General features: G+C 41.8%; 2 protein-coding genes across 2 annotated transcripts in view; one reads left to right on the top strand and one right to left on the bottom strand.

Moving 5' to 3' along the window:
* The first annotated feature begins 561 nt into the window (after positions 1-561).
* Positions 562-7,190, top strand: LOC144686501 (gamma-crystallin S-like). Its single transcript, XM_078551790.1, has 3 exons — positions 562-712; positions 5,285-5,527; positions 6,627-7,190. The coding sequence occupies exons 1-3, from the start codon at positions 704-706 to the stop codon at positions 6,897-6,899; spliced, it is 525 nt and encodes a 174-aa protein (XP_078407916.1). The 5' UTR covers positions 562-703; the 3' UTR covers positions 6,900-7,190.
* An 8,563-nt stretch (positions 7,191-15,753) lies between these two features.
* Positions 15,754-26,672, bottom strand: part of lcmt2 (leucine carboxyl methyltransferase 2) — a 42,984-nt gene continuing 32,065 nt past the window's right edge. The window contains exons 12-14 of the mRNA XM_078551779.1: positions 23,266-23,453; positions 18,113-18,248; positions 15,754-16,235 (exon numbers count right to left, since the gene is read on the bottom strand). Of these exons, the coding sequence (XP_078407905.1) occupies positions 16,077-16,235; positions 18,113-18,248; positions 23,266-23,453 (483 nt within the window). The 3' untranslated portion in view covers positions 15,754-16,076. The remainder of the gene's footprint in view (positions 16,236-18,112; positions 18,249-23,265; positions 23,454-26,672) is intronic.

Raw genomic sequence — 26,672 nt, 5'->3', positions numbered from 1 at the left:
ACTAACACGTAATTTCACAGCCATTGGTATTTCGCACGGTTCTTATTCATCTGGTGCCTAAACTTGATCCTGTCCCCATTCATCTGCAGCCTCTGTTTAGGGGGATGAGTATATAACAACTGTTGAGGTTGTTTAACAGGAAATTGCACCGTTGAATAGGTTGTTTTTCCGCTGACCCAATTGTATCTGAAACAAAGAATATATTAATTTTACCAGTTCTTAGCTGTGCCAAGAATAATATCCCCTTCCCTAACCCAGGTCTCCATGGCCAATTCTTGCTGCAGCTGAGGTCAAGAAACACCACAGATCAGCGAATGACTTTTAGAGGTGAAATTTTTACCGATGAGTTGCCAGGACATCTGTTCGGAGCTTTATTTTTGTTCAGCAGCTTGATTGAAACAAATTACTCCAATTATTCTCATCGCTGATTGTCTACATGCTTTTATTGAACTGATTCAGCAAAGCTGGTAAATTTATCCACAACAATTGTCCAACAGGCATAACAAACAGTTAAGAGGAATTCACGCTCCAGTTATTTTATTATCCCATCAGTTTTTCTAGAAAACTTGCTGGATTTGAAACGACTGACTCGATATTTTGATCTAATTTCCATGACAAAAGAGCTGTATCCTGTAAATCCTGCAGCGTATAAAAGCACTGTCCATGTTTCTCATCGCACAACAGTTAGCAGAAGATTCCAAAGATGGGGAAAGTAAGTATGACTGAAGTATATTTTTGCCTATTTCATTTTTGTTTATGTTGTTTCGCAAGAAATTGCACAATGTTTAATTAGATTGTCTTTTGATGTCTCAATGGTATCTGACAAACTGTCCAATTTTGTCAGCCCTTAGCTGCGCTACAACAGAGCTGACAGCTTGCCATTTTCTTGTCCCGTGACAATATGCAGTTTGCTGACGCTAAAAGCGATGTTTGAAAACATACTGACAGGCTTGTGTTTAAATTTTCCCTTTTGTAAAGAATAGAACATACAATGGCTAACTAACGCTTAGCAACGGGATTCAGGTAAGAGGCGAAACAGGAGGCTCCTACAACGGTTGCTGGTACACATTGTGTCTGTAATAATGGCCCTAAAAAGGGACAGTTCAGGTTTCATCCCTGAATTCGCTAATCACTGGGGCAGTCGTGACAATACTAGGTCTACCAGCAGCCTGTCGAGAAAAGCGTATACTGGGTAGGATAGGATCGGTTTCGATGGAATATCTCTCAAAATCAGATAATCCTGCTGACATTCACGTGAAGAATGGTAAATGGGATTAGCAACATTTACTCTGATCTCAATGCCCCAAATACTGCGGTAAGGATTGGGATTGGTAGTTAAGATTACTTGCTTATTCAAGCCTTTGTCATTCAAGGTCTCACTCTTTATGATTTATAAACTACCAGGCAGGAGTGCCATATCCCCTACGACATCGAGCCAGGATAATCACAAGCATCCAAACCGGTGGTCCCAGAAGAAGTCTTTATTTCTGAAACCTGAGATGTACTGAGCAGCTCTTTCACGTACTCACCAGTGTGAATGAAGCTTACAAATTTTTGAAATCTCCAACTTGTTCCAATTCAGTGTAGCCAAGCATGACTGAATGCCTGCAAGGGAGAAGGAGAAATAAAGGTGAAAATTGGAGAAAAGGAAAGGGGGAAGCACCTCTCCATCCCTATAGAAGCTATATATATATATAAAATTCCTCTGTTGAAACTTTTGCGAATCATTATATGGATTTGACATCACTGTTTAGAAATAGAATTTTGTCTTTCGAATGACATGTCTGCCCTTTCCGGTGATGTGAAAGGTCCGATGGCATTAATTTATGAAGAACAGTGGACCTCTGCCCGGTGTCCTGGTCAATATTTATCCCTCAACTATGATCACTAAAACAGGCGATCTAGTCATGATTACATTGCTGTTTGTGGGAGCTTGTTGTCTGCCGTGTTTCTTTCTCATTATAACAGTGACTATGCGTCAAAAGCACTTAATTTGTAAATTACTTTTGAATACCCGGAAGATACATGCAATTCTTTTTTAGAACAAAGTGACCTACAAATTTTTGAAGTTGATAAAGGTGTAGAAAAAGCACAAGGGATCCTTGGCTTTATAAGTAGAGATATTGAATAGAAAAGCACAGAAGTGGTGATAACCCTTTATAAATCATTTGATAGATCTCAGTGAGAACATTGTGTCCAATTCTGGGCACCACATTTCAGAAAGGATGTTGAGGCTTTGAGTTGAGGAGGAGATCTACCAGAATGGTACTAGGAATGAGGGAATTCAGTTATTTGGAGAATCTAGAGTATCTGGAATTGTCCTCTAGATTTTATTTTACACAGCAAATTGTAATGGGAAGGGTAAACGAGGGCGGTATGATTCATGCTGTGTATATGGAATTTCAAAAGGCCTTTGATAAAGTACCACATAATAGACTTGTTAGCAATATTGAAACCCATGGGATTAATGTGACAGTGGCTGAATAGATACAAATCTGCCTGAGGGAAAGAAAGCAGAGTGAATGGATATTTTCCAGATTGGAAGGAAATGTGAAGTCATGTCCCCCAAGACTCGGTATTGGGAGCACTGCACTTTATATATATATATATATATATATATATATATATTAATGGCCTGGACTTGGGTATACATGGCATAATTTAAAAGTTTACAGATGGCAACTAACTCAAATCAGCAGTAAACAATGAGGAGAATAGTAACAGAATTCAAAAAGAGACAGACAGACTAGCAAAATGGGGGGGGTGCATGGCAGATGCAAGTGGCATTTACTCGACAATAACCTGGTCACTGATGCTCAGTTTGGGTTCCGCTAGGGCCACTCAGCTACTGAACTCATTACAACCTTGGTCCAAACATGGACAGAATAACAACTCAAGAGATGTGGTGAGAGTGACTGTCCTTGATATCAAGGCAGCATATGACTGAATGTGGCACCAAGGAGTTCTAGCAAAACTGAAGTCAATGAGAATCGGGGGGAAACTCCACTGGTTGGAGTCATACCTAGCAGAAAGGAAGATGGTTGTGGTTGTTGGAGGTCAATCATCTCAGTCCCAGGACATCACTGCAGGAGTTCCCCAGGGTAGTGTCCTCGGCCCAACCATCTTCAGCTGCTTCATCAATGACCTTCCTTCCATCATAAGGTCAGAAGTGGGGATGTTCGCTGAAGATTGTACAGTGTTCAGTACCATTTGCAACTCTTCAGATACTGAAGCAGATTGTGTCTATATGCAGCAAGATCTGGACAACATTCATACTTGGGCTGATAAGTGGCAAGTGACAATCGTGTCATACAAGTGCCAGGCAATGACCATCTTCAACAGGAGAGAACCTAACCATCTCCCCATGACATTCAATGGCATTACCATCACTGAATCCCCCATTATCAACATCCTGGAGGTTACCATTGACCAGAACCTGAACTAGACCAGCCATATAAATACTGTGGCTACAAGAGCAGGTCAGAGTTTGGAAATTCAATGGCGAGTAACTCACCTGATTCCCCAAAGCTTGTCGACCATCTACAAGGCACAAGTCAGGAATGTGATGGAATACTCTCCACTTGCTCGGATGACTGCAGCTCCAACAACACCATTCAGGTCAAAGTAGCCTGCTTAATTAGCACCCCATCCACCACCTTAAACATTCACTCCCCTCACCAATGATGCACAGTGGCAGCAGTGTGTACCATGTACAAGATGCACTGCAGCACCTGCCAAACCCATGATCTCTGCCAGCTAGAAGGGCAGCAGATGGATGAGAACACCACCACCTGCAAGTTCCCCCCCAAACCACACACTACCCTGACTTGGTGCTATATTACTGTTCCAACACTCACTGGATCAAAATCCTGGAATTCCCTTCTTAACAGCACTGTGGGTGTATCTACACCACATGGACTGCAGCGGTTCAAGGGCTAGGGATTGGCAATAAATGCTGGGCTAGCAAGCGATGCCCACAACCCATGAACGATGAACATATTTAAAAAAATTAACACAGAGAAGTGATTCATTTTGGCAATAAGAATAACCAAAGGTAGAATTTTAAAGGGAATGCAGTAATGACAGATGTGGGGATGTGTACACACAAGACTTTGGAGGTGACAGGACAAGTTGAGAAGGCAGTTAGAATAGAATATGGGATCCATGGTTTTATAAATAGAGGCATAGAGCAAGGAAGTTAGGGCTGAACTAATATTTCGTAAAGGTTTAATCTAACAGCAGAACTGTTGCCAATTCTGGACACAACACTTTAGGAAGGATGTCAAGGCCTTAAAGATGGTGCAGAGATTTACTAGAATGGTACCAGGGATTATTAGAGACTTCTCTTATGTTGTTCTCCTCAAAGCGGAGAAGGTTCAGAGGAGATTTGATGGAGGTGTGCGAAAGTCTTGAAGGGTTATGAAAGAGTAACTAAGGAGAAACTGTTTCCAGTGATGGAAAAGTCAATAACCAGAGGATACAGATTTAATATAATTGGCAAAAGAATGAGAGGTGACATGAGGAAAAATATTTTTACACTGCAAGTTATTACGATCTGGAATGCAGTTCCTGAAAGAGTGTTGGAAGCAGATTCATAATAACTTTCAAATGGGAATTGGATGAGTACCTGAAAAGGGGGGAAAAGTGCTGGGGCGTGGCACTAATCACACATATCATTCCATGATTCTGTGATCTGGAATGCTGTACCTGAAAGGGCACTGGAAGCTGATTCACTAGTAAATTTTAAAATGGAATTGGATTTATATTTAAAAGAGATAGTTTTGTAGGGCTATGAGATACAACAGGAGTGTGGGTGGGGCTAATTGAATAGCTCTTTCAGGCAGGATGGGCTAAATGGCCTCCTGTGTTTTATGATTCTATAACCTAACATCTTTGTTGATCTTACAGTACTACAAATGCAGTGAGATATGAAGCACTTCTGTAGCATTGTCCCAGGTTCATTGTTGTAAATCAACCAAATTATTTTTATTCTGAAGTGTATATAAAAATAAAAAGCAAATCTCAAAATCTAAGTTTGTAAGAGATCTTAGGATGGAAATATAATTTAACAAACTTGGTCAACAGCATGGTGAATATTTTGGCAGTCAAGCACCTGCATATTTCTATATTTAGGCATGACACGTTGTTAGAAATTATAAAAGACTAACCGATATTTTTTTTTGAGTAGCTGTTGCTAAACATGGAAATAGAAGAAAAAGATCCATCTTAATTTCCATTATATGTCAAACAACACGAGTTTAATTTTCCCTTTATTCAACTGTAGATCACTTTCTTTGAAGAGAAGAATTTTCTGGGCCGTCACTATGAATGTGACAGCGATTGCTTAGATTTTCACACCTCTCTATCCCATTGTAACTCGATCAAAGTTGAGAATGGGGCTTGGGCAGTGTACGAGCAACCAAACTTTACAGGATTCTTGTATGTTCTTACCAAGAGGGAATATCCTGACTATAAGAGCTGGATGGGATTCAATGATCATGTTGCTTCATGCCACAAGATCCAACAAGTAAGTTTATTCTTTTGCATACAACTTCTAAACATTTCAACTTATATTTATGGCAGCAGGTTGGTCGATACATTTGTAATAAACTCAAATATTCTATTGACTGTGCATAACTGGTGATCAAAAGAACAATTAACACTTACACACTGAGCATTAGAGTACCATGATATTTGCCTCTTCCTCCATTATAATACAGGTTTAGAATTAAATATCAGTAAATCAATCAGTTTTCAATATTTCTATACATAAATGGCACATTTGCTTGCAAATAGACAAGATAAAATACAATTTTAGAAATTTGAACACAATTTACAGCTTATTAAGTTTATGAAAAATAAGTTAAATGGGACAATAGCATACAATCTAATGTAAAATGTTTTCAAATTTGATCTACTTTTACATTGTGATATGGTTCAAGAGTTGATTATAGCATAAAGAGAACTGGTTTGGTTTAATCCAGTTTGTATGCCTAACTTTGAATAAAACATCATTACTGGATGAGCAAAGTACTGTGAATGCTGAAATTCTGAAATAAAAACAGAAAATGTTTGAAATACTCAGCCAGTCTGGCAGCATCTACACAGAAACAGTGTTAACATTTCAGGTCAGTGGCCTTTCATCATAACCCAGTTAGTAGATAATAGTTTTGGAAATGCAGACTTTCAATTCCAACAACATTGCTGGTCCAGCAGGTGAACTGATAGACAATACAAACCATTAAGGATCTGGGTACAATTCCAGTCAGTAATAGGCTCACTGATAACCAGGGCAACAGTAGAGGCAGTACAGTTCACCTCAGTGTTCCTGGATGAGTAAGGATGAAGTCAACAAGATTTCCGTCCTAGATTTCTATAAAATAAATCCTGATGGAAATGTGTGGATGAGACAAGATCTGTTGCGCTGTAATCGTCCCTATGTTTAAAGGGCCAGTTGACATAATTGACACTTACGGAACAATGGTACCTGGGCAGGCATCTAGCAAGAAATCATTGCTTTGAAGAGAGAAATGGAGCAAATTAATAGAACAACAAACAAGAAATAAATTCAGATTTTTAATGAGTGAATTAATGCCATTGTCTTTATGATGCTTTGTATTTTACAGACAGGCACAGGCAATTACAAGATCAGAATCTGCAATAAGGGTGATTACGAAACTCAAACAATAGAATATACAGATGACTGTCCATCTGTCTTTGAACAATTCCACATTCAAGATATTGACTCCTGTACTGTCCTGGATGGTGCATGGGTTTTCTACGAACTTCCGAATTATCGTGGAAAGCAGTATCTTCTTGAGAAGGGTGTGTACCAGAAAGCTGCAGATTGGGGAGCAACCACCTCAACAGTGCAGTCCTTCCGTCGCATCATTGTCTAACTTAGAAAGCAGTGTATTTCTTTGCAGGTTTCAATTTATTGATTTGACTCTAAAAAAATATTTAAACAGCATTAATAAAATACATTACATGTGTTTTTCTTGGAGGAAAATTTGCTGAATATTTAGGGGTCAAGTTTTGGCTTTGGACGCAATTGGAAAATTCTTCCCAAACTGTGCTTGCAATTGCATTGGTTAGGTTACACTTCAAATTTCTGCGAAAATGTTTTTGCATAATCACAAACATAAAATCTTCCATGAACCAGCATCATAAAATCGTAGTGTTTTTTTCCATTTGAAAGTATTCCTTGATGTATTTAAGTGTGGTAACCCAGTGTAGTTTTTACAAAATGGGTTTATCACGAAAAATATGCTCACCAACACCTTCTCAAGGACAATTAGGGGTGGGTAGCACCAATGCTCACATTCCAGGAACCAATATTTTTTTAAAAGTTCTCCACCCATGAGTAAACTGATTTAAAAATCACAGAATGACTTTTAAAAACTATACCAAACTATTTAAGTTTTATTGGTGTACACCTAGTCAGTTTCTTAGTAAGTAAAGTATTTTTTAATATGAAAATATTCTTAAAACATGCCTACTATTGCCTGTATGCCTAAGAAAATGAATGCAAAGTGAAGAGCCTTCCCAAACCAGTGCATTTGGCGGAATCTCTCAATTTTGACTTTGGGTTATGTCCAGTTTTGAAGGAAGGCCTGATTCAGGCAAATCGAATCTTGAACTAGCATAAAGGATTGCAGAAAACATGAGCCTAAGTGCTCTTGGGTGCAACAGATGTTTAAGATTCCATGATTGTACTGATATAATTAGGGGAAACTCTATTCACAAGTATTCATTCCTTGAAGCACAACTGTGCTAAACTAATGTACTAACTTATGTTATGACTCTAAAAAGTGCATGTCATGGTAAATAAGTGCCTAATTAAACAGCACTAGAATCAACAGCCTGCAGTAGCGATGATGGGGTTTATTGAAATTAAAAGACAAATTATGGAACTACTATATTGACTCAAATTAAAAAATGTTTTCTCTGAATTAAGTTGTGCCTTTTTTGTTAAGAATGAAATAAATTGTTACAGGGTAATCTGATTTCAATCATCCTAAAAAGCTTCATACAATGTTTTATCTGCCAATGGAATTCATTACTCGGAACAATGTAACTTCTAACTAGAAATTAAAATACAGGGCTAACTATTTCTTCTGGAATAAAAGGATGCACTAAGCTTTGGCTGTAACTTGCAGTGAGGGACCTCTATGGAATCTTACTAAATTGTCTTGTGTTCCCAGTAATCATAAGGGATATTTAAAATATTCAGAGACATTTAACCTTACTGAGCTGCATAAAATTTTCTTCTCTAATTCACTCACTTAATCTTAATTCTAAACTTATGATATAAAGAAGCAACCACTACCATGAATAAAAAAGTGCAAAGTTTTAGATTAATTTCTCTTCTGCATGTATTGAATGAAGTTTATCCTGACATACATATCCCTAACATTTTGGAAGCACAATGCAACAAGGGCATGGTAGGTCAAGGGAGCTAGTCCTGACATTTTCTGGAATACTGGAGTTGGAAGGTGAAATAAATGCAGACATGCTAACATCATGCATATACCATGGATTATTAAAATTGGTAATTATAAAATGGGGATAGAGTTCAGCATGGGTGTAATGTCCACTTAGAACTTTGTTGAGTTAACTTTATAAGAATTTCATTGATCTTATATTATACTGAACAGGCGATACTTCTATCACTGAACCACAACTGACACTTTGCTACTTAAACAACTAGGGTTTGGATAATTTGCAGATAACCTCCAATTGAGAAACTCCGGATTTTTTCCCAGCTCAACTATATCATGGAAGACCCATTATCACCAGGTCCAGCCAAATAGGACTGTGGTTAATTACATCCAGTCTTACAGTGCTATATTAGCCATACTAGGTCTCGGTAGAAAAATAATTGATCTAGGATTGAGGAGAAATCCTCTTTTATTAGTGCCTCTTCAAATAACATTAGATCCTCCAGTTGCATTACCCTTACAGAACTCTTAGTGTGCTCTAGAAACCATTATGAGAAACAGGCAGGCTATTGCTTCTCTAGATAATTTAGATTTTCCATATTTATAATCCAAGACATACAAAAGACAGCCAAAGTATGGAATTTGGAGTTGAGTGAAAACACACACATCAGGCATGTTAGAACAACCCTTGAAAATAACATTTCTACTGTTTGAATCTATAGAAAAGGTAATCTCAAGTGAATCGATTAGGTTATTTTGCATATTTGAGCACTTTGTGGGAGGGGTGATGGAACTGATTGGGTTGCTCTATAGTGCCAACATAGACTCGAGGGACTGAATGGCCTCCTGTGTGGTAATGAGTCTATAACTCTAAATGTTAATCTTTTCTTTCTACACTCAGTTGGTATTATTGCTAGGAGTCAGGTGGGTCTCCTGAACAAAAATATTCTCACCTGAAAAAGGTGGAGACATGACTTAACAAAACAGTAATTTCGGGTGTTTCCGAAGAAATCTCACAACATTTCACATTAATACCCCTGAGGGAAATTAAAATATGTACTGCAGTAACTGTGACTGGTCTGATCATTTGAAGATAGCATGCTTTATTATAGGAGGGATTCTATTGGTTCAACATGCCAGTGAGCTGTTTGACAAACAGGATCATCAGCTCCATCAGCTACAATGAAGATTTATTAACTTTCTGAGCAGGTTCAAATTCTTCAACATATCCCCTATTAAAAAGATGTTTTCAAGTCAACTCTTTCCAATGGTATACAAAAGAGAATCCTGTAAATATTATTAAAAGTAACTAACAAAATTTGTCTTTGAAAATGTGGGTTTACTTGTAACATGATACATTATCAGAAAATGTAATTATTGGTCAGATCCTAGAAAATGGCTAAGATTATGAATTGAACACCTTGCTGTGATGTAAGACTGCCTCAAATATATTGTGCCTAAATATTTACAAATTGGCCAACATTTTAAAATAAATTAGGAATCGACAATCATGGGTATAACTATTATGATAGAGTACAACTTAATATAATTTCCATGATAAAATATTTCATATATACCACCCCCTCCTAAACAGTATAAAATCCATCACATTTCTACTCTTTAGCTCTGAAGAATAGTCACATGGCTCGAAACGTTAACTGTTTCTCTCTCCACAGATGCTGCCAGAGCTGTTGAGTTTTTCCAGTATTTTCTATTTATGTTAGTATTTAATTTACAGCCACTTCTCTTCCAGGAATGCGTACCCTGAAGAAGTACTGCTCTTCTCTCCGACAGGATTTCCGTTTGTCTCTTTCACCCTGTTCACCTTCATTTCTTTCCATTTCCCTCCTGGTAGTTGACAAAATGTTTACCAAAACCCACTTTTAGTAATATTTCCTTCCTCAGCAGCTGTCTCTGTCTCCGACTTATCCCACGTGGATTCCAACTGAAGTTCCATTCCTCATGTTTCGAATCCACCCAGGATTACAGGTACCTCCGGGACATACAACATTCCTCGGAATGCTTTTCTCACCACATCCTGAGATCCACACTCAGTGCTATGCGCCGCCATATGTACACACTCGACCTCTCTCTCCAGCTGCACCAACTCACCCTATCTCAAAGCTGTCCTTGTCCCCAGTTCCCATTTCATTTTGTCTCATCTGACGCCTTAACAAGAAACTTTTTCCTTTCAGGTATTAAGGAACGCAAGCTCCAACAACTTATTGACACCAATGCCCATCTGGGACCCTCCACCCCTTTCTGTCCCTCTGACCCCATCCCTTCTTCTAATCCCAGCCCTTGCTGTGTATTCATTATATGCTCTGACCTTCTCCTCTCTGATGCTGAATGTTCTGTACCCAGCAAAGCACTCAATTTCATCCCCATACAGCCTCGCCTCAATGAATTTTGGGCTCAGCACAATGTTGAACTCTTCTTCCGTTGCCTTTGTCTCCATGCCACTTCTTTGGGCAGGAGTCCTCCACCCATTCAACGGTTCCTTTCACCCGCTTCCAGTATTCTCCCTTTACCTGGAACCCTCCCTCTGGTCTCTTACCTGCTCTTGATCTTTTCATTGAGAACTGTCGGTGTGACATTGGCCATCTTAATTTCTCTGCTCCTCTCTCAAACTCCAAACTGTGTCCTTCTGAACTCACTGCATTCCATTTTCTCAGGTCCAACCCTGACTTTATCATCAAACCTACTGACAAGGATGGTGCTGTTGTTGTCTGGCGTACTGGCCTCTACCTTGCAGAGGCTGAGCGCCAACTCTGGGACACTTCTTCCTACCTCCCCCTGGACCATGATTCCACCACTGAACATCAAACCATTGTTTCCAGGGCTGTCATTGACCTCATCTCCTCTGGAGATCTTCCTTCCACAGTTTCCAACCTCAGTCTCCCAACCTCAGACCTCCTTCCCAAAATCCACAAACAGTTGTCCTGGTACACCCAGCATGTCAGCCTGTTCCTGCCCCACAGAACTCATTCCTTTCTATCTTAACTCCGTTCTTTCTCCCCTTTAGTCTCTTCCCACCTACATTCGTGATTGCACTGATGCCCTACGTCATATCAACAATTTCCAGTTTCTTGGCCCTAATCGCCTCTTCACCGTGGACATCCAATCCCTCTACACCTCCATCCCTCACCAGGATGGTCTGAGGGTTCCCCACTTCATTGAATAGGTGCCTGAACAATCCCCATCCACCACCACTCTCCTCTGCCTGGCTGCACTTGTTCTCTCACTGAACAATTTCTCCTTTGTCTCACTTCCTCCAAATAAAATCTGTGGCTATGGGTACTCGTGTGGGCCCCAGTTATGCCTGTCTCTTTATGGGCTATGTGGAACATTCCTTGTTCCAGTCCTACTCAGGCCCCCTCCCACAATTCTTTTCTTGGCACATTGATGACTGTATCGGTGCCGCTTCATGCTCTCGTCTGGACCTGGAAAAATTTATCGATTTTGCTTCCAATTTCCACCCTTCTCTCACCTTCACATGGACTCTTTCCAACACTTCCCTTTCCTTCCCTGACCTCTCTGTCTCCATTTCTGGTAATAGACTGTCTACCAATATTCATTACAAGCTCACCAACTCCCACAGCTACCTTTACTCCTCACACACCCTGCTTCCTGTAAGGACTCCATCCCGTTTCCCCAGTTCCTCCACCTCCGTCGCATCTGTTCCAATGATGCTGTCTTCCAAAATGGCACTTCTGACATGTCTTCCTTAACCGAGGATCCTCCCCCACTGTGATTGACAGGGCCCTCAAACGTGTCCAACCCATCTCCCGCACCTCTGTACTCACCCCTTCCCCTCCCTCCCAGAACCATGATAGGGTCCCCCTAGTCCTCACTTTTCACCCCACCAGCCTCCGCATTCAAAAGATCATCTGCCGCTATTTCCGCCAACTCCAGCATGATGCCACCTCCAAACACATCTTCTCCTCACCCCCACCAGCATACCTTAGGGACCATTCTTTCCGTGACACTCTGGCCCACTCCTCCATCACCCCCAGCTCCTCATCCCCTTCCCACTGCACCTTCCCATGCAATCACAGAAGATGCAACACTTACCCCTTTACCTTCTCCCTCCTCACCATCCAAGACCCCAAACATTCCTTGCAGGTGAAGCAGCACTCTACTTGCACCTCCTTCAATTTGGTCTATTGTATCTGCTGCTCCCAATGCATTCTCCTCTACATTGGAGAGACCAAACACAGACTGGGTGACCACTTTGCGGAACACCTTCGCTCAGTCCACAAGCATGACCCAGACTTTCCTGTCGCTTGTCATTTCAACTCACCACCTTGCTCTCATGACCACATGTCCATTCTTGGCCTGCTGTAATGTTCCAGTGAAGTCCAACGCAAACTGGAGGAACAGCACCTCATCTTCCGATTAGGCACCTTACAGCCTTCTGGATTTAACATTGCGTTCAACAACTTCAGACCATGAACACTCTCCTCCATCTTCGCCCCTTTTTAAAATCCAATTAAAACATTTTTTTCCCACCACCCCACAACAGAGCCATCTGTCACTTGACCTGTTTTGCTTTCACAGACTGTTGACCCTTGTTCTGCTATTAACTCTATGCCACTCAGCCTCTTCTTTAGTCTTTAACACTACCATTAACACTCCCTTTGTCCTGTGTCCATGATGTCTTTGTCAAATTTCTCCTTAGTTCCCACCTATCCCTGACCTTTGTTCCACCCCCTCTTAAACAGTATAAGATCCACCATATTTCTACTTCTCTTTAGCTCTGAAGAAGTCATATGGACTCGAAGCATTAGCTCTGTTTCTCTCTCCACAGATGCTGGCAGATTTGAATTTTTCCAGCATTTTCTGCTTTTACTTAAGAAAATATTTCAGTTTTAGAAGGTGCACTTTCCATAAATAGGTGCACTTGGGTCTGTAGTTTTATTTATAAAAGTTGTAGGCATTTGGCTTGAGGAGCACCATAATTCATTTATTATATTCTTTCACACACATCCACTAGCTCAAGCTACCACTGTGCCTGTGCCAGGGTCCAAGCCTTGGACCATCAAGGATGTAAAATGTTCACTTCAGCTTAGAAAATACTTTCAATACTATAACAAAACAAGTATGTTTCAAGTTAATGTATTTGTAGACAAAGTAACCACCTCATTTTAAGGTACAAAATATAAAATATAAGGTATAAAAGATAGAAAGATAAAATGCATACATTGTAATTATTTCCAAAAATATATATTCACTTTTGAGAAAAACAGCAAAGTATCAGTCAACCTGATTCAGCTGTCTGGTCTCCAAGACCAAACTGCTTTCTTAGATAGTGCTGATTTCCTTAACTTATAGAAGTTTTTTATGCAGCGAGTGAAGGAGGTCTGGAATGCACTACCCGAGTGTGTGGTGGAAGCAAGTTCAATCGAAGGAGGAGGGAATTAGACTGTTATCTGAGAAAGAAGGATGTATGGGCTTACGGGGAGAAGGCAGGGGGATGGTACGAGGTAAATTGTTCAGAGGGCTGGTGAAGACATGGTGGGCCGAATGGCAGCGAGTAACTCAGGAGGTGAATTACTCGCTGCAGGATTCCTAGCCTCTGACCTACTCTTGTAGCCACAGTATTTATATGGCTATTCTAGTTCAGTTTCTGGTCAATGGTAATCCCGCAGTATGTTGATAGTGGGGGATTCAGCATGCTAATGCCATTGAATGTCAAAGGGTGATGGTTAGATTCTGTCTTGTTTGGAGATGGTCATTACCTGGCACTTGTGTGGTGTGAATGTTACTTGCCACTTGTCAGCCAACCCTGGATATTGTCCAAGTCTTGCTGCATTTGGACATGGACTGCTTCAGTGTCTGAGGAGTGGCAAATAGTGCTGAACATTGTACAATCATCAGCGGACATCCCACTTCTGACCTCATGATGGAAGGAAGGAAATTGATGAAGCAGCTGAAGATGGTTGGGCCAAGGACACTACCCTGAGGAACTCCTGCAGTGATGTCCTGAAACTGACATGATTGGCCTCCAACAACCACAACCATCTTCCTCGTGCTAGGTATGACTCCAAACAGTGGAGAGTTTTCCCTCTAATTCCAGTTTTGCTAGGGCTCCTTGATGCCACACTCAGTCAAATGCTGCCTTAACGTCAACGGCAGTCACTCTGACTTCACCTCTGGAGTTCAGCTCTTTTATCCATTTTTGAACCAAGGCTGTAATGAGGTCAGAAGCTGAGTGACCCTGGCTTAACCCAAACTGAGCTTCAGTGAGCAGATTATTGCTAAGCAAGTGCCGCTTAATAGCCCTGTTGATGACCCCTTCTATCACTTTGCTGATGATGGAGAGTTGACTGATGGGGCGGTAATTAGCCAGGTTGGATTTGTCCTGCTTTGTGTGTACATACATACCTGGGCAATTTTCCACATTGTCGGGTAGATGCCTGTGTAGTAGCTGTACTGGAACAGCTTGGTTAGGGGCATGGCCAGTTGAACTCATTCATCTTGTTATACTATGATGAAACAAAAATGGTTCCATTTTGTTAAAGAGCATTTCTTCTTAGCATATGAAAATGGCTGCAAAATAGCAACAATATTTTTTGCACCATTTTCAAATAGGATTCCTTCTATTCTAGTTCATACAAACATGCACATTAGGAGCAGGGGAAGACCATTCAGTCCCTTTGAGTCTGCTCCACCATTAAATATGATGGCTGACCTTAAATCTGCCTTCCTGCCTATCCCCCGATACGCTTTGATTCCCTTGTTAGTCAAGAATTTATCTACCTCTGCCTTAAAAATATTCTCCACTGCTTTCTGGGAAAGAGTTCCAAATACTCTCAACCCTATGGAGAAAAAAATTCTCCTAATCGCCATCTTAAGATACCCCCTTATTTTACAACTGTGTTCCCTGGTTCTAGTCTCTCTCAGAAGGGGAGGATCCTTTCAGCATCCACCTTGTCAAGTTCCCTCAGGATCTTATTTGTTTCAATAAGATCATCTCTCATTCTTCTAAACTCCAATGGAGATATATATATATATATATTATATATATATATAAAAATAACTGTAGCAAAACATCCCTACTTATATATTCTATACCCCTTGCAATAAACATTCCATTTGCCTTTCTAATCACTTGCCGTATCTGCTCCTCCTGTCATTTTTCACTGTTCAAAGCTGACAGGCAAATGTTATCTTTCAACTTCTTAGAAGCTAAGGCAATTACTGATTGACTTATTCTTTCATAATCCTTATGGGAACAGGGTGAGTGTTCAGAACACAGATTGCTCTCATGGTGGCAATTTTGAAATTATGGGGAAATTCACTTCCTAATACTAATTCAACTCCAAATTTTATTTTCATCGTGCTAACCCAAAAATAATTTTTACTTTTAAAATTTGCATTGATCCCTAAAAATGGAAAAACATGTTTAAAAAATGCCAGGGGTGTAACAATGTACATTTTTCTGATAACGACCAATGATGTTTGTCAAGATCATTGACACTTAAGTTCATAATATTTCACATGAAGCTTTCAACAAATTCAACAGAACAGCTGTTAGGTCATAACTTCAAAGGTTTCCAGGAGAGGTAACATTTCACTAATGAAGTTTCGGATTATACACTGGCTGTGCTCTGAGCCTCTAAGTACACAGGTTCATCTGATCTCGGGTAGCTGCAGTAGAACTGGTTGATGATTCAGGTGAGTTCCAAATGAGAAGCAGTTCCCTCCTCCTCCTATAACCAGCACTTGGTGCTCCTTCACTAACAACACACTACTGTGATTGTGCAACATTAGAGGCCACTTCACAAGATTCTGCAAACAAAGAGGAAATAATTAATAATCCAACTCAACATCAATAGCATAATGAAAGTTTTGTAATTGATATAGTTTCTCTCCACATTACTCTTACATCACGAGTAATGTCTTTTACCAAATCTGTGGTCAACATTTACAATGGAAAATCCAATGTCAACATTTGGCTGTCAGACTGAGGTTGCAAACCTCTGACTTCTGCACTGATCCAGCTTTTTTCAGTCTTGGACTTGAATCTACCTATTCTCTACCCACTAGCGGTTGAGGCTACCACTTCTTTCTTGTGCTCCCCCATCAGCTTTCAGCCGCTGACCTCTTCCCCATTCCAGATTCCCTGACCCACTTCCATACCTCTATATAGATACCCTCACTTTTTCACTTTGGGGCTTTCAATCTCCACACTGGATAAACCGACACTGAAATTTTAAAAACACTCAAAGTGATTATACCTTACACCTATATAGTATTAACTCATTAAATGTTTTCACAAATGAATTGCCTTTTTTAATCTCTATGGTTTGAATTTTTGTTGTTTACTTATCTTTCATGCCAAGGCAAGTGCACAGTGATTTGTTGGCTGTGTATGTAGTCATGGGAATGTCAAACAGTGTACTGTCTAATTTACCATGGAAGATTAGCTAGCATTTAAAAGCAAGTCAAAATGCTACTATTTAAGCTATTCATATTCCTCAAAATCATTCTAAAAATTAAGTTAATCATAATTACACCTGAAAAAATAATCAATTGATCTGTTTGATCCATGTTATTATTGTGCTTATTGAAAAATATAACAAACTTTTAAACACAAATCGAAATCCATAGTTTTTGCTTTCCTCCTGCTGATGATTTATTCTGAATTAGTTATATATATTCAAAAATGATACATCCCAGACAATATAGTCACAGTCCCCTTTGCATGAGTGACACCAGTCAACATTGTAAGCATAGTGTTAACAGGCCTTTGGCAAAAACTGCCCTCATATCTTACTTTGCCAATATTCTTCAATGCTAATCTCAAAAAAAGAAACCTAGTCCTTTGCCTCAAGTTTCACTCTCTTGATTTCTGAGCTCTAAATAATAAGAATTTCTAAGCCAAACAACAAATTAAAAACCTATGGGCTTGGATTTAGCAGTTGTAATGATGGTGAAACTGTCAGCATTCATCCTCATTACTCTTGTGAAACTGACTGACTTCTGGCATTTGCACATGAGCAGTTAAATGTGGAAATCCAGAATTTCTGTCATGTTTCCTCCCTCCTCCACTGTTGAGGTCCTCACAGATGGAAATCATCTTGAAGTCACTGGCTGTGAACTTTTAACGCTAGTATTCTCATTGTAAAAGCCCCTGAAAAAGTTATATCGTGTAACAGCTTGTTGATTGAGGTGCAACTTGGTTTTTAAAAGGCCATACAGGAGGAATGGGAGGAAGGGCTTTTTTATGCAGTGAGAGGTAATGGCCTGGTACTTGCTGCCCACAAAGGTGGCGTAAACACAGACAATGAGTTTAAAAGAAAATTTGATAGGTTCCAGAGGGAAATAAACTTACACGGCTATGGGAGGGGAATACAACTGACTGGGTTGCTCTACAGAGAGCCAGCATGGATTTGATAGGCTAATTGCCTCTTTCTGTGCCATTACGACTCTTACATCTTCATTTATGTGGGACCAATGACATGCAAGCTGACTTTATGGAACTAGCTTCTTTGAACTTGAAGCACAATAAGACAGTTGTGTAGTGAAATTTGCTGACAAGCTATGCCATTGATTGTTACCAGGTCTAAAATAAGCAAAAATGCTGAAGAAACAAATTTGAGAACCAAATACAACAGATCTATTTTGTTTTCATCTGATATATTGTTTGAACAGTTATTACTTACTGTGTCAATGCAGTGGTCAAAACTTTGTCCTGTTTTAAGGTCAATAAGAGTTACCTCATGGAGTGAATCAGAATGGATTGTCACTCCTCCCAGTAAAAGAAGTTTATCACCAATAATATGGGCTGTGTGTGAGTATCTGTAAAGTAATTACAAATTATCAAACATTCATAGAGTCATATAGTTTATACAGCACAGAAATAGGCCATTCAGCACATTGTGTCCATGCCAGCCATCAAGCACCTATTTATTCTAATCCCAATTTCCAGCACTTGGCCTGTAGCCCTATGGGGTTATGCTATGGGGTTTCAAGTGCTCATCTAAATACTTCTTAAATGTTGTGAGGGTTCCTGCCTCCACTACCCCCTCAGGATGAAAAACGTTTTCCTCAAATCCCCTCTAAACTTCCTGCCCCTTACCTTAAATCTATGTCTGCTGGTTATTGACACCTCCACTAAGGGGAAAAGTTTCTTCCTATCTACCTGATCTATGCACCTCATAATTTTGTATACCTCTATCATATCCCCCCTCAGCCTTCTCTCCTCTAAGGAAAACAACCCTAGCCTATCCAGTCTCTCTTCATAGCTGAAACGCTCCAGCCCAGGCAACATCCTGGTGAATCTCCTTTGCACCTCTCCAGTGCAATCACATCCTTCCTATAGTGTGGCGACCAGAACTGCACACAGTACTCCAGCTGTGGCCTAACTAGTGTTTTATACAGCTCCAACATAACCTCCCTGCTCTTATATTCTATGATCGGCTAATAAAGGCAAGTATCCCATATGCCTTCTTAACCACCTTATCAGCTGCTGCCTTCAGCGATCTATGGACATGTACACCAAGGTCCCTCTGATCCTCTGTGCTTCCTAGGGTCCTACCATTGATTGTGTATTCCCTTGCCGTGTGAGTCCTCCCAACATGCATCGCCTCACATTTCTAAGGATTAAATTCCATTTGCCACTGCTGTGCCCATCTTACCAGCCCATCTATATCATCCTGTAATCTAAGGCTTCCCTACTCACTATTTACAACACCAATTTTCGTGTCATTTGAGAACTTACTGATCATACCTCCTATATTCACGTCTAAATCATTAATTTATACTACAAACAGCAAGGATCTCAGCACTGATCCCTGCGGTACACCACTCGTCACTAGCTTCCAATCGCAAAAACAACCTTCGACCATCATCCTCTGCCTCCTGCCACTAAACCAATTTTGGATCCAATTTGCCAAATTGCCCTGGATCCCATGGGGTCTTACTTTCTTGACCATTTTCCCATGTGGGACCTTGTCAAAAGCCTTACTGAAGTCCATGTAGGCTACACTACCCTCATCTTCACAACTAGTCATTGCCTCGAAAAATTCAATCAAATTTGTTAGACATGATCTCCCCTGACAAAGCGATGCTGACTATCCCTGATTAATCCCTGCCTCTCCAAGTGGGGATTATAATCCTGTCCCTCATTATTTTTTCCAATAGTTTCCCTACCACTGATGTTAGACTCACTGGCCTGTAATTACCTGATTTATCCCTACTACCCTTCTTGAATAGTGGTACCACATTCACTGTCCTCCAGTCCTCTGGCACCTCTCCTGTAGCCAGAAGGGATTTGAAAATTAATGTCAAAGCCCCTGCATTCTCCTCCCTTGCCTTACATAGCAGACTGGGATACATCTCACCTGGGCCTGGGGATTTATCCACTTTTAAGCCCACTAAAATCGCTAATACCTCCTCCCTTGCAATGCTAATTTGTTCAAGTATATCACATTCCCCCTCCCTGATTTCTACACCTACATTATCCTTCTCCATAGTGAACACAGATGAAAAGTAATCATTCAAAACCTCACCTATGTCCTCTAGCTCCACACACAGATTGCCACTTTGGTCCCTAATGGGCCCTACTCTTTCCCTGGTTATCTTCTTGCCCTTAATATATTTATAAAATGCCTTGGGATTTTCCTTTATCTTGCCTGCCAGTGTTTTATCATGCCCTCTCTTCACTCTCCTAATTACTTTTTTTTTTAAGTGCCCCCCTTACACTTTCTATACTCTTCTCGGGCTTCCGCTGTTTTCAGCCCTTTTATCTGCCATAAGACTCCTTTTTTCCCCTTCTCCAATCTTCTATATCCCTTGACATCCAAGGTTCCCTGGACTTGTTGGTCCTACCCATCACCTTTATGTGAATATTTTGGCCCTGAACTCTCACTATTTCCTTTTTGAATGAATCCCACTGGTCTGATGTAGACTTTCCTACAAGTAGCTGCTCCCAGTCCACTTTGGCCAGATCCTGTCTTATCACATTGAAATTGGCCTTCCCCCAATTCAGGACCTTTATTTCCCGTCCATCTTTGTCCTTTTCCATACTACCTTAAACCTTACAGAGTTATGGTCACTATCCCCGAAATGCTCCCCCACTGACACTTCCACCACTTGTCCAGCTTCATTCCCTGAGATTAGGTCCAGTAGCATGCCATCTCTTATAGGACTTTCTACCTGCTGGCTCAAAAAGCTCTCCTGGATGCACTTTAAGAATTCCGCCCCCTCTAAGCTTATCACACTAAGACTATCCCAGTTAATATTGGGGGAAGTTGAAATCCCCTACTATTATTATCCTATTATTTTTACACTTCTCTGAGATTTGCCTACTTATCTGCTCCTCTATCTCCCCCTGAGTGTTTGGAGGCCTATAGTACACTCCCAGCAAAGTGATTGCCCTCAAGTTCTACTCATATGGCCTCATTTGAGGGACCTAAGATACCAACTCTCTTTACTGCAGTAATTGAATCCTTGATCATGTGCAATGCCACCTCCTCTTTTATACCACCCCCCGTCACACCTGAAGATTCTATACCCTGGAATATTGAGTTGCCAGACCTGCCCTTCCCTCAACCATGTCTCTGTGATAACAATATAATATTCCCATGTGTTAATATACGCCCTCAATTCACCTGCCTTACTTGTAAGACTCCTTGCGTTAAAATAGATGCAATCCAGCCTTGCATTATTCCCTTGTGCCTTAACAGGTCTATATTTGCTTTACCTTCCGGACTGACTTAGTTTCTCTTCTATATTTGGCTGTGCTTCGCCCCCTACTGTACCTCCACTCTGTATCCTACCCCCCAACCAACAGCACTAACAAACCTCCACGCAAGGATGTTGGTCCCGTTCTGATTCAGGTGCAACCCATCCGACTTGTACAGGCCCCACCTTCACCAGAAACAGACCCAGTGATCCAGGAAACTACAGCCCTCCCTCCTGCTCCATCTCTTCAGCCACGCATTCACCCTCTCTATTTTCCTATTCCTATACTCACTAGCACGTGGCACAGGGAGTAATCCAGAGATTACAACCTTTGAGGTCCTGCTTTTTAATTTGCTACCTAGCTCCCTAAATTCTTGTTGCAGGACCTCATCCCTCTTTCTACCTATGTCGTTAGTACCAATGTGAACCATGACCTCTGACTGTTTGTCCTCCCCCTTAAGAATGCCGCAGAACCGCCTGTCTGCACCCCTCATTGAGTCTCCTATCACGATTGCTCTTGCACTCTTACTCCACCCCCTTGTGCAGCTGAGCCATCCACAATGCCGTGAACTTGGCTCTGGCTGCACTCTCCAGAGGAACCTTCATCCTCACCATTTTCCAACAGATTCTTGAGTGAGATGCACTCTGGGACTTTCCTGACTACCTGCCTGCCTCCCTTATTCTGACTGGTGGTCACCCATTCCCTCTCTGACTGCACTTCCTTAAGCTGTGGAGTGACCACATCTAAAAACGTGCTATCCACGTAACCCTCAGCCTCGCGGATGCACCGCTGTGTCTCTAGCTGACGCTCAAGCTCCGAAACCCGCTGCTCAAGCTGGTCAAGCCAGTGGCATTTCCTGCACATGCGGTCATCAAGGCTGCAGGGAGTATCTAAGAATTCCCACATGCTACAGGCCATACAACACAGGGGACTGAGCTCCCTTGCCATATTTTTTGTTTGTTTTTAATTAAAAGACTATTTCCTTAAATTTAAGCCTTGCTCTGCTCACTGAAGTCTCGCTCTTTACAGCCCTGCTCTGCTCACTGAAGTCTCACTCTTTACAGCCCTGCTCCGCTCACTGAAGTCTCGCTCTTTACAGCCCTGCTCTGCTCACTGAAGTCTCGCTCTTTACAGCCCTACTCTGCTCACTGAAGTCTCGCTCTTTACAGCCCTGCTCTGCTCACTGAAGTCTCGCTGTTGACAGCCCAGCTCTGCCCGCTCCTTGGAGTTAATTTTAACCCTTATGCCCTCAAGGCCCTGCCACCAGCCCAAAGCTGGCAGGGACCTTCTTCAGATATGCAGAGTCCAGCAGCCTCTTCTTGGCCAACTGCCATTTGTTCTGAGCAGGAAATGGATTGACAGCACGTTAATGAAGCCTGGGAGTTAACGTAGCCCAATTTATCTCTCCACCAAACTTGCCCACTCACCGAAAACCTCAAGTTAAAATCAGGGCCCTTGTATACACACAAACTTTTCAGTTTTCCCAGGCTACAATACATTATTTAATGGGAAGGCTTATTGTACAATTTGTTTAGTTTTTACACGATATAGCTGTGAATAATGATGACTGCTCTTTAAAGTGTAAAAATTCACACAATCTCACAGTAGAGGCACTTTTACTCACATGCTGTGCCTGATGCTGCCAGCAGGTGATAAAAATGGCAAAAAAAGGATTTTATTTATCCTTCACTTTGATGAGCATGAAAATGTATGCTTAAATAAAATTGAAAAAGATAATAAGATTAAAAATAAAGTATTAATCATAATTTGAATACTCATAACAAGCAATGAAATAAACTGGGCTTACATGTCAGAAATCTCCCCAGGTGCTATATAGCCAATGAATAGAGTATAGTCAGCACTGTAATCTTTACATTATTCTTGACTAAACCGATTGTCAGAAATTAAAAACCTTGGGACAACTAAGCTGCTTGGCAGTCAGCAGACAAACTAACTATTGTACCTTCCTAGGTCACTAAGAATATCACTTGACAGGTGACCCAAAGAATTGTAGTGATAATGCTCGGTTGTATCAATGGAGGATAGCATAGGATACAGGCAAAACAAAGAAAAGAGAGGAAAATCACTATCAATTTTGGTTTGTGCTATTAAAGGGATTTATATTTGTACCGTGGAATGAAAGAAGAAACTGCTTCTATTCTATCCCAAATGAATCCAGACCAGGTTGGTCTAAGATGGAAAATGGATGCCAAAGGGATCTGAGTTGCTCCTAATCCTCCAGCAATCAGCACACCACCTTTCCATGAGCAGGCACTGTGGGAATGACGACTTTCTGGAATGGGCCCATTAACTGGAATCTGCAAATGAATAAAAAACGTGCATCATTTAATTAAGTTTGTGGTTGTAAATTCTGATTTTAGGATTTCAAACAGTAACTTTTTTATATCCTAAATTAGGATGCTTGTGGAACAGTTAACATACTATACCTATCGAGATGTTTCATTATCCCCTCTTTCAGGATGCTGTATGGTCTACCCACAAGAGATATTCAGCCGACTGGCCTGTTGTGTCCTGGGTTGTCCTTATGTACCCTTTTAATGACATTTTATGTTAGCTATTTTCAGATCTTGAACACTATTCCCATTTCTAATGATTCCCTAAAGAAACTGTCAAATATGTGGCTAATTTAATAGGTCACTTTTTTATTCATTCACGGTATATGGGCTTCGCTGGCTGGGCCAGCATTTATTGCCCATCCCTAGTTGCCCTTGAGAAGGTGGTGGTGAGCTGCCTTCTTGAGCTGCTGCAGTCCATGTGGTGTAGTTACACCCACAGTGCTATTAGGAAGGGAGTTCCAGGATTTTGACCCAACGAGAGTAAATGAACGGCAATATATTTCCAAGTCAGGATGGTGAGTGACTTGGAGGGGAACTTCCAGATGGTGGTGTTCCCATCTACCTGTTGCCCTTGTCCTTCTAGATGGCAGTGGTCGTGGGTTTGGAAGGCGCTGTGTAAGGAGCATTGGTGAATTCCTGCAGTGCATCTTGTAGATGGTACACACTGCTACTACTGTGCGTCGGTAGTAGAGGGAGTGAATGTTTGTGGATGTGGTGCCAATCAAGCGAACTGCTTTGTCCTGGACGATGTCCAACTTCTTCAGGGTTGTAGGAGCTGCACTCATCCAGGCAAGTGGGAAGTATTCCATCACACTCCTGACTTGTGCCTTGTAGATGGTGGACAGGCTTTGGAGAGTCAGGAGGCAAGTTACTTGTCGCACGATTCCTGGCCTCTGAGCTGCTCTTGTAGCCACAGTATTTATATGGCTAGTCCAGTTCAGTTTCTGGTCAATGGTATCCCCCCAGGATGTTGATAGTGGGGAATTCAGTGATGGTAATGGCATTGAACATCAAGGGGCGATGGCTGGATTCTCTGTTGTTGAAGATGGTCATTGCCTGACAATTGTGTGGCACGAATGTTACTTGCTACTTGTCAGCCCAAGCCAGGATGGTATCCAGGTCTTGCTGCTTTTGGACATGGACTGCTTCAGTATCTGAGGAGTCCCGAATGGTGAACATTGTGCAATCATCAGCGAACATCCCCGCTTCTGACCTTATGATGGAAGGAAGGTCATTGATGAAGCAGCTGAAGATGGTTGGGCCTAGGACAGTACCCTGAGGAACTCCTACAGTGAGTCCTGGAGCTGAGATGACTGACCTCCAACAACCACACCATTTTCCTTTGTGCTAGGTATGACTCCAGCCAGCAGAGAGTTTTCCCCCTGATTCCCATTGACTCCAGTTTGGCTAGGGCTCCTTGATGCCACACTCAGTCAAACGCTGCCTTGATGTCAAAGGCAGTCGCTCTCACCCCACCTCGGAAGTTCAACCAAGGCTGTAACGAGGTCAGAAGCTGAGTGGCCCGGGTGGAACCCAAACTGGGCATCAGTGAGCAAGTGCCGCTTGATAGCACTGATGATGACCCCTTCCATTACTTTACTGATGATGGAGTAGACAGATGGGGTGGTAATTGGCCGGGTTGGATTTGTCCTGCTTTTTGTGTACAGGACATACATGGGCAATTTTCCACATAGCCGGGTAGATGCCAATGTTGTAGCTTTACTGGAACAGTTTGGCTAGGGGCGCGGCAAGTTCTGGAGCACAAGTCTTCAGTACTATTGCCAGAATATTGTCAAGGCCCATAGCCTTTGCAGTACCCAGTGCCTTCAGCCATTTCTTGATATCACGTGGAGTGAATCGAATTGGCTGAAGACTGGCATCTGTGATGCTCGGGACCTCCGGAGGAGGCCGAGATGGATTATCCACCCGGCACTTCTAGCTGAAGATTGTAGCGAATGCTTCAGCCTTATCTTTTGCACTGCCGTGCTGGGCTCCTCCATCATTGAGGATGGGGATATTTGTGGAGCCACCTCGTCCAGTGAGTTGGTTAATTGTCCACCGCCATTCACGACTGAATGTGGCAGGACTGCAGAGCTTAGATCTGATCCGTTGGTTGTGGGATCGCTTAACTCTGTCTATCATTTGCTGCTTTTGCTGTTTGGCACGCAAGTAGTCCTGTTTTATAGCTTCACCAGGTTGATACCTCATTTTTAGGTATGCCTGGCACGCCCTCCTTCACTCTTCATCGAACCAGGGTTGATCCCCTGGCTTGATGGTAATGGTAGAGTGGTGGATATGCCAGGCCATGAGGTTACAGGTTGCGTTCGAGCACAATTCAGCTGCTGGCCCACAGCGCCTTATGGATGCCCAGTCTTGAGTTGCTAAATCTGTTTGCAATCTATCCCATTTAGCACGGTCGTAGTGCGACACAACACGATGGAGGGTATCCTCAGTGTGAAGGCGGGACTTCATCTCCACAATGACTGTGCAGTGGTCACTCTTACCAATATTGTCATGGACAGATGCATCTGAGGCAGGCTGGTGAGGATGAGGTCAAGTATATTTTTCCCTCTTTTTAGGACTTGGCCAGCTCGGTCAGTAGTGGTGCTACCGAGCCACTCTTGGTGATGACATTGCGCCCTTGCCATCTTCAGTGCTTTCTCCAAATGATGTTCAACATGGAGAAGCACTGATTCATCAGATGAAGGGGGGGCGGTACGTTGTAAACAGCAGCTTCATGGAGTCCAGAGTCAATGTTGAGGACTCCCAGGGCAACTCCCTCCTGACTGTATACCACTGTGCCACCACCTCTGTTGGGTCTGTCCTGCTGGTGGGACAGGACATACCCAAGGATGGTGATGGTGGAGACATCTGCTGGGACATTATCTGTAAGGTAGGATTCCATGAGGGTGACTATGTCAGGCTGTTGCTTAACTAGTCTGTGAAACAGCTCTCCCAATTTTGGCACTAGCCCCCAGATGTTAGGAGGACTTTGCAGGGTCGAAAGGGCTGCGATTGCCGTTGTCATTTCCGGTGCCTGGGTGCTCCGTCCGGTTTCATTCCTTTTTTGTGTCTTTGTAGCAGTTTGTTACAACTGAGTGGCTTGCTTCAGAGGGCATTTAAGAGTCGACCACATTACTGTGGGTCTGGAGTCACATGTAGGCCAGACCAGGTAAGGAC

This window comes from Cetorhinus maximus, chromosome 11, assembly GCF_964194155.1.
Source record: "Cetorhinus maximus chromosome 11, sCetMax3.hap1.1, whole genome shotgun sequence".
Classification (NCBI taxonomy): domain Eukaryota; kingdom Metazoa; phylum Chordata; class Chondrichthyes; order Lamniformes; family Cetorhinidae; genus Cetorhinus; species Cetorhinus maximus.
Note: the sequence above shows the minus strand (reverse complement) of the source record. Positions and strands in the feature narration are given on the sequence as shown.

What these genes read in the sequence shown, in the direction of transcription:
- LOC144686501 (XM_078551790.1), top strand. An exon ending in CATGCCACAAGATCCAACAA is followed by an intron (nt 5,528 to 6,626) that starts GTAAGTTTATTC and finishes TGTATTTTACAG; the next exon opens with ACAGGCACAGGCAATTACAA.